Below are 7,412 nucleotides of genomic sequence, written 5' to 3'. Positions count from 1 at the left end.
CCACGAGCGCAGCGTTTCTGTTACCTGTGCACTTGGCAGCTGCTGTTGGAAAATGGTGTTCAGTGGGAGCCCCCAGCTGAGGAGGGAGGTTGAAACAGTGGAGAGGAAAGCACTATCTAAGAGCCCCAGAGTGATTAAAGGGTTGGGGAACGTCACGCAGTGTGCGCAAGAGGGGTGGGTAGGCAGCCTCTGCCCAGCGCCGTGGAATAATGGGCACACCGACTGGCAGGGCCAGTCCAATGCTTCATAGCAGAGTATGACATCGGGGCAGTAACCAGTGACTGGAGAATAATGACACCGATCCTCACATTTAAGTAAAAGAGGGACAGGAGAAGCAAGCTAGGCTTGACTTCAGAAGCATGCAAGTGTTTGAAACAGTGGTGGGAAGATGGTAATGGAAGACCCAAAGGTAGATGGAAATTGGGATAAGCTTTAACTGTGAGCATCAAGAGCACCGATTAACCTGAGATCTATCACTGATAACTCTTTATTTTGATTTTAGACATGGTAAATGTAGCTTACCTAACCTATGGTAGAGCTAAGTATCTGTTATAGGTAACCGTTAGCAGAGTGTCTCAGATGCATCCCTTTTCCCATGCCACAGGAGAAGCTACAAAATGAAGAAAGTAGGTGTCAGTATAGAATGGGGAAGTTGGATAAAGGACAGCCTGAAGAAGAGGCATGAACTGGATGAGCCAAAGAGAGATGTACTAGGAGGAAGGTTACGAAGGGTTGCTTGAGGGCTGATCTTCCATGGCTGGTGCTAATACTGATGAGTTCCCACTCGCCCCAGACCCAGAGTGCATAGCCAGGCAGTTATTGTAGCAGGTAGAGAGCAGCAACCAAGAGCTGGCACCTTGTCACCTGGGAGCGTTTGACCGCACCCCTTGTAGAACCGTGGGTCAGTGTTGTTGCATGCTTATGATCCTAAAAACAAAGTCCCAGGGCATGGGAAATTTGTTTGTGGATAAGAAGGTAGGGATGATAGAACAGCAGAGGGAATTGATGAGTATAAGCTGGCCGTGAAAAAAAGATTGGGATTTAGACTTTCAGGTCACAGGGAGTGAATTTCTGGGGGGGAAAGGAGACAGAGCCAAACTTATTTATGACTGAGAGTGGTAAGTTGATGTAAAACATTGGATGTCATAGCTGTCTGAGCTAGTAGGATGTAGATACAGTGAAAGTTTTTGTTTGGTGTTGTCATGCGTTGCGTATGTTGTCATCACGTTATGGAGTGTTAGTCTGGGGCTGTGTTGTACAAACAGGCCAGAAATGTTTTTGCTCCAAGGGGAAATGTAACTGTGCTGTGCTGAATGCTCACCGAAGACAGGCAGTGCTGATGGTGTAGACTGGTAGCTCCTGTGTCAGCAGATGTCTCCTTCAGGGCAGACCAGCTGGCTGTAAAACACCAAAGCAATGAGGAGTTACTGTATTTTTTTTCTCCTTCCCGTTTTTCCAGTGATGCCATCTGCAATTTTGTCATTTGCAATGACTCCTCCCTCCGCAGCCAGCCGATCATCTTCAATCCTGACTTCTTTGTGGAAAAGCTGCGCCATGAAAAACCAGAGGTGTTCACAGAGCTCGTTGTCAGCAACATCACCAGGCTCATTGACTTGCCTGGGGCAGAGCTGGCCCAGCTCATGGGGGAGGAGGACCCAAAGCTGCCCGGGGCAAACAGCACAGCCTCTGGATTTTTTCGTTCCCTGATGTCTCTGAAGCGCAAGGGTGAGTATGGCAAGATGTCTGGTGCCCACCTTTAGGGTGGTGCCGACTGCTGTCATCCATTACACGCAGTTTACAAAACTTTTGGTGTAGGCCTGTTGTTTTGAGCTCATGTTGAATGCTTAATATTGTAGGTTTGTAATCTCTGGGGATGCCAGCTCTGGACAGGAGCAAAACAGGCCAGGAGGCTCATCCAGGAAATGCCCTGCCCCTACTCCAGTACCCCTCTTCTGGGGGTTATTGCTGTGGTTAGTTTATGCCAGGTTGGCTTTGGTGGGTCTGCTGCTTGCTGTGCTCCGTGCAGCCCAAACCACAGAGATACACCTTTGGTCCCCAAGTGGTTCTGGTCTGGCTCTGTGGAGAGGGGTGCCCGAACAAGCTGCAGGTTCTTCCAGTACACACCAAGGCATCTTTGTCTCTCTATTTGTTTGTGTCCATGGTAGTCCATGCTGTTTTCCTTGGCTCATTAGCTTTCCTCATAAGTGATGGAATATCAGTAAAGGCTGAGAGCATCAGATTCCATGGAGAACAATAATGCCTAGGTTTTCCAGGCCACTGACTTCACTCACTGCCCACTGTCACCTACAGGAGCCATCCCAGCTCTCTGGAAGGCCTTGTCTGTGCAGCTCAGAAATCTGTAAGCATCTCCCATCCAAACGCCAATGCCACTCTGATCCATATCCCAATCCAGTGAGTCAGTGACAAAGCTCTGCAGACTGACTGCTTAAGCCCAGATTCCCTGGAGATGACATACTTCTCTTTCTCTCAGAGATAAGCATTCAGCTGGAGTTTTCTTCTGGTAAACTGACAATTCTTATCTTTTCTTTCAAGTTCAGCTCTCTTGGTTTTGAAACATTAGCCCCAGGCCACTTCTCAGAAGTCTGAGATCTGCTTTTGAGCACAGTTGTGTTCTGATCCTTTCCACTGGCTGGCATTTACCACTCTTCTGTTGTAACTGAAAGGATGTTCTAGGGGTGTGTGCGCGCCTTCTCCCACCTCAGCCCCACATTCAAGGGGAGCCTGGTTCTCCTGATAAGTTCAGTTAAACCTTCTCACTCATCTAGACAGAAACTGCCTCCATCTGGGCACCTCTCACATCCCTCGTCAGCTCTGGTTTCCTAGCTAGACTGGCTGTCTGCTGGCAGAGGAGCTGTGGGTAGCTGCCTTCAGATGTTGGCAGCCTGAGGTTGAACACTTTGAATTGGTCTTCCCCTTCCTTTGAGCAATTCTGCTGTTGTGAGTACCTCTGAGAAGGGAGCCATTGCTCTGTCCGAGTATGGCTTTTTTTTCCTTCAACCATTATGTAGTTTCTCTAAGTGTTTTTTATTCTATCAATCCTATTCCTCCATTGTGTTTCATGAGGACAAGCTCTGCAGCCCCACTGCTCAGGCTGAATTTTCTGATGCTGGCTTCAGCCCTCCACTCCAGGCTCACCGAGTGGGAACCCTGGTAGATACACTTGCCCTGGGCTGGACAGCACTGAGGGGGAAAATCAAGTACTGCAAATCAAGTCCTTTAGCATCCTTAGGTGAGCATTATTCAACATTGCCATGACTTACCTTGCTGCTCCATAATAACAGGTCTTCACACTGCCCCCAAACTGCAGTTAGACTGTGCTCGTACCTGTTATTGCTCCTGCCTCTGTTCCAGGAGAGTTGCAGGACACCTTAAGTTCAGACACTTGCCACCTGACAAACAGAAGCGAGTGTTTTCTTAGCGTGTATGGAAGCTTCCCTGTTCTTGTCAAAACCTTCCAGCAGGGGCTTGTGAGCCTTCTCTGGCTTGGCTTTTTTAAAATTATCTGTACTCTGCTGGAGCGCTGCTCTTATCAGACTTGACATCTCCTGCTAGCTCTCCTCCCAAGAGCTCCGCCTTCCCCCATTCAGTTGTCTCCATGGCCATGTGTCTCACTACAGCTACAGCTAGCAGATGTTTCCAAGTCTGCTGGCTGCACTCCCAGGCTGCAATGGCAGTGTCTCCCTGCATTGACAGGCACTGTCTGTGAACTCCTCGGCCAAATTCTGAAAAAAAGTAGTTTGTGCCTACAGAGAAAATCAGTTTTGTGTACTGCATGTTTCATCTTGGAGCCATCGTTTGTTTTTCTTCATGTTATAGACCAGCTAGAACAAACAGGTTTTATTTCTTCAAAGCCAGAGGCCAAAGACCATAGAGCTCAGAGCTGATCAAGCTACAAATACTTACAACTCCTTTGAGCATTAGGAAACTCAATCTCATGCTGCTTCTTAGTTTCAGAAGCAAGTGTACAATAACTTCTAAGCCTTTGTAACACAGCATCCGTTCTCCAGATACTTCTTTCAAGTTTCTTTGAGAATCAAATTCTCATTCAGGTATCAACTTCTGACTTCAAAAGTAAATTGAATTTGTGAGGCATGCGTGTCTCAAGAAAATGTATTTTCCTCTTCCCACCATTGATTCTATCTGTTGAATGTCTAATGAGTTTAGTTTTCTTCAAGGACAAGAATCTGTTGCCAACCATTCTGTCCCTTTGCACTCAAGCCTTTCAGATCTTACATGTGGATCAAGAGGTCACATTGCCCTCCGTTCTCCCGCAAGACTGAAGCATGCGCTTTATCGGAGGGAGGTCAGAAAGTTCTTGATTTAAGGGGAAGCTGAAGTTTCTGGTGGCTTACCATGTATTTCAGAAGTCCTGGAAGAAAGTGGAACGTTCTTCAGGCGGAATAAATTTAGTTGCACAGGAAAGCTGCTAGAGAAGTGCACAGGGTTAACCAGGTCTTTCCCACATGCTGTGAGCATCAGCACCACAGAACTGTAAGATCTGTAGTACAACAGACGAAAAGCTAGTAAAATCAAAATGTCCTATGAGTGGGAGAGGGGGGGAAAAGAGAAAGCTTGGGGGGGAGATAACTTTTATCAGACCAGCCAATGCATTGCTTGGATTGCTGGGCTACCAGCTGTAACAATAAGGAGGGAAATCATCAGCCACAGACAGCTGGGCTACAAATGCCCAGCTTGCCCAGAAGTGGCCCATGCTCCTGGCAGCCTGGTCATGGAGAAGAGAAGAATATTCTTTTCTTAAGTGTGTTGGTTCTCTGAAGCCTAAGTGCAAGGGCAGGACAACCCAGCTCTGTACCCAGTTCCAGTCCTCAATCCCAGTCAGCATGTTGCGGTATGGTCTATTCATCTTGGAGCCATCGTTTGTTTTTCTTCATGTTATAGACCAGCTAGAACAAACAGGTTTTATTTCTTCAAAGCCAGAGGCCAAAGACCATAGAGCTCAGAGCTGATCAAGCTACAAATACTTACAACTCCTTTGAGCATTAGGAAACTCAATCTCATGCTGCTTCTTAGTTTCAGAAGCAAGTGTACAATAACTTCTAAGCCTTTGTAACACAGCATCCGTTCTCCAGATACTTCTTTCAAGTTTCTTTGAGAATCAAATTCTCATTCAGGTATCAACTTCTGACTTCAAAAGTAAATTGAATTTGTGAGGCATGCGTGTCTCAAGAAAATGTATTTTCCTCTTCCCACCATTGATTCTATCTGTTGAATGTCTAATGAGTTTAGTTTTCTTCAAGGACAAGAATCTGTTGCCAACCATTCTGTCCCTTTGCACTCAAGCCTTTCAGATCTTACATGTGGATCAAGAGGTCACATTGCCCTCCGTTCTCCCGCAAGACTGAAGCATGAGCTTTATCGGAGGGAGGTCAGAAAGTTCTTGATTTAAGGGGAAGCTGAAGTTTCTGGTGGCTTACCATGTATTTCAGAAGTCCTGGAAGAAAGTGGAACGTTCTTCAGGCGGAATAAATTTAGTTGCACAGGAAAGCTGCTAGAGAAGTGCACAGGGTTAACCAGGTCTTTCCCACATGCTGTGAGCATCAGCACCACAGAACTGTAAGATCTGTAGTACAACAGACGAAAAGCTAGTAAAATCAAAATGTCCTATGAGTGGGAGAGGGGGGGAAACGAGAAAGCTTGGGGGGGAGATAACTTTTATCAGACCAGCCAATGCATTGCTTGGATTGCTGGGCTACCAGCTGTAACAATAAGGAGGGAAATCATCAGCCACAGACAGCTGGGCTACAAATGCCCAGCTTGCCCAGAAGTGGCCCATGCTCCTGGCAGCCTGGTCATGGAGAAGAGAAGAATATTCTTTTCTTAAGTGTGTTGGTTCTCTGAAGCCTAAGTGCAAGGGCAGGACAACCCAGCTCTGTACCCAGTTCCAGTCCTCAATCCCAGTCAGCATGTTGCGGTATGGTCTATCTATCCAGCATCTTGTCTCTAGCTGCAGTCAAAAACCTACACGCATCTGAGGGAAGAAGGGGTGCTCAGGGCTCCAGCTACTGCCAGTGAAGCCCCTGGGAGTTGCTTCAGCTTTCTGAGGGACAGACTATGCTGGCTATGAGTGTCTGATGGAAAATGCCACTCACCAGCAAAACTCCATTTATTAGAAAATACTGTCCTGCTGGATAACCACTGTTCTGCCTGGGAAGTCCCTCTCTGGACAAGAAGTTTTCTGCATTGGTTCAACAAGTGCCTTTCAGTTATATGGGCTTCTCTTCTAATGTTTCTTTCTATGCAAGGATCTCCTTCCTTTCAGCTCAGGTGCTTCTATCTTTTTTTGGGGCTATAGCCTGTGTTGAATGGAGTTCTGGAGCTGGCAGCTCATGCCTGATCTGTAACAGCCCCGTGAGATGAAAGCAAATGCCAGGAGTGAGAGGAGCTGTCAGTGCTCCATATGGAGAAGTGCCCAGCTCATTGCTTCGCTGCTCTCCTCCTTTTTTTTCTAGCTCTTCCTTGTTCAGCTTTCTGATACCTCATACTTTACTGTACTCAGGCCAAGGCAGCTGACATGGAAGAGAGATTCATTGGAATTAGGGAATTCCAGGGATTACCCATCCTTGAAAAGGAGGCCAGTGTGAGCCAGTTGGATCATGTCTGCTTTCCCCATTAGGGCTTGTTTCCTGTAGTCTCATAGCTGCACCTCTTCTTTCTGCTCCACTCTGTGTCAAGCCACAGTGAGGATTAATCTGGACATTCCTTCCCAGGTGTGGAGTGTACAAATGTGGCAGGCACCTGGCCAGTCCAGGCTGTCACATCTGCCCTTCCCGCTTTGCTGTTTCCATAAGGTTCAGCCTTGCAGATTTTATGCCCTTTAAAACTGAAGCATCTGTTCTGGTGTTGTTTTATTTTCAGGAGCTAGAGAATGTTTGCTTTAGCTGATAAAAACTGTAATTAAGCTGAGGTAAGAAGCAGGATGATGAAGCCCTTGTAAGTACAGCATGGCGAAATGAAGTGACTTACTTGGGAGTGCTTGTGATATCTCACATCTGTTGAGGTCCTTGTGACCTTCACCCTTAGTGTTTTGGGGCACTGGTCTCTGCATGCTGAGACCCTGTTCTTTGGGGACCACTCATCTCTGGGGCTGTTGGGGTCTGATCTGCCTGAACACATTATCTTCTGTTCTGCAGAGAAAGGGGTGGTGTTTGGCTCACCGCTGACAGAAGAAGGCATTGCACAGGTCTCCCAGCTAATCGAGTATCTGCACAAAAGTAAGTGACTCTGTCTTGCTGTCTTCCTATCCCAAGGGGTATCTGGTCCACCTCAGGTCTCTGGTACAGACAGTGAAAAGCTCTGAGCTCCCCAGCAGCAGGAGTTTGGGGCTGGGCTAGGCGACTGTTCCCCAGAATTGCCTAGCAGATACACTAATC

General features: G+C 47.2%; 1 protein-coding gene across 1 annotated transcript in view; it reads left to right on the top strand.

The window, feature by feature from the left end:
* The window catches only part of ARHGAP19 (Rho GTPase activating protein 19), a 16,867-nt gene that overhangs the window by 339 nt on the left and 9,116 nt on the right, over positions 1 to 7,412 (top strand). The window contains exons 2-3 of the mRNA XM_035889033.1: positions 1,460 to 1,725; positions 7,173 to 7,253. Of these exons, the coding sequence (XP_035744926.1) occupies positions 1,460 to 1,725; positions 7,173 to 7,253 (347 nt within the window). The remainder of the gene's footprint in view (positions 1 to 1,459; positions 1,726 to 7,172; positions 7,254 to 7,412) is intronic.

The sequence above is a fragment of the Egretta garzetta genome, unplaced genomic scaffold, assembly GCF_000687185.1.
Source record: "Egretta garzetta isolate BGI_Z169 unplaced genomic scaffold, ASM68718v1 scaffold472, whole genome shotgun sequence".
Classification (NCBI taxonomy): domain Eukaryota; kingdom Metazoa; phylum Chordata; class Aves; order Pelecaniformes; family Ardeidae; genus Egretta; species Egretta garzetta.
Note: the sequence above shows the minus strand (reverse complement) of the source record. Positions and strands in the feature narration are given on the sequence as shown.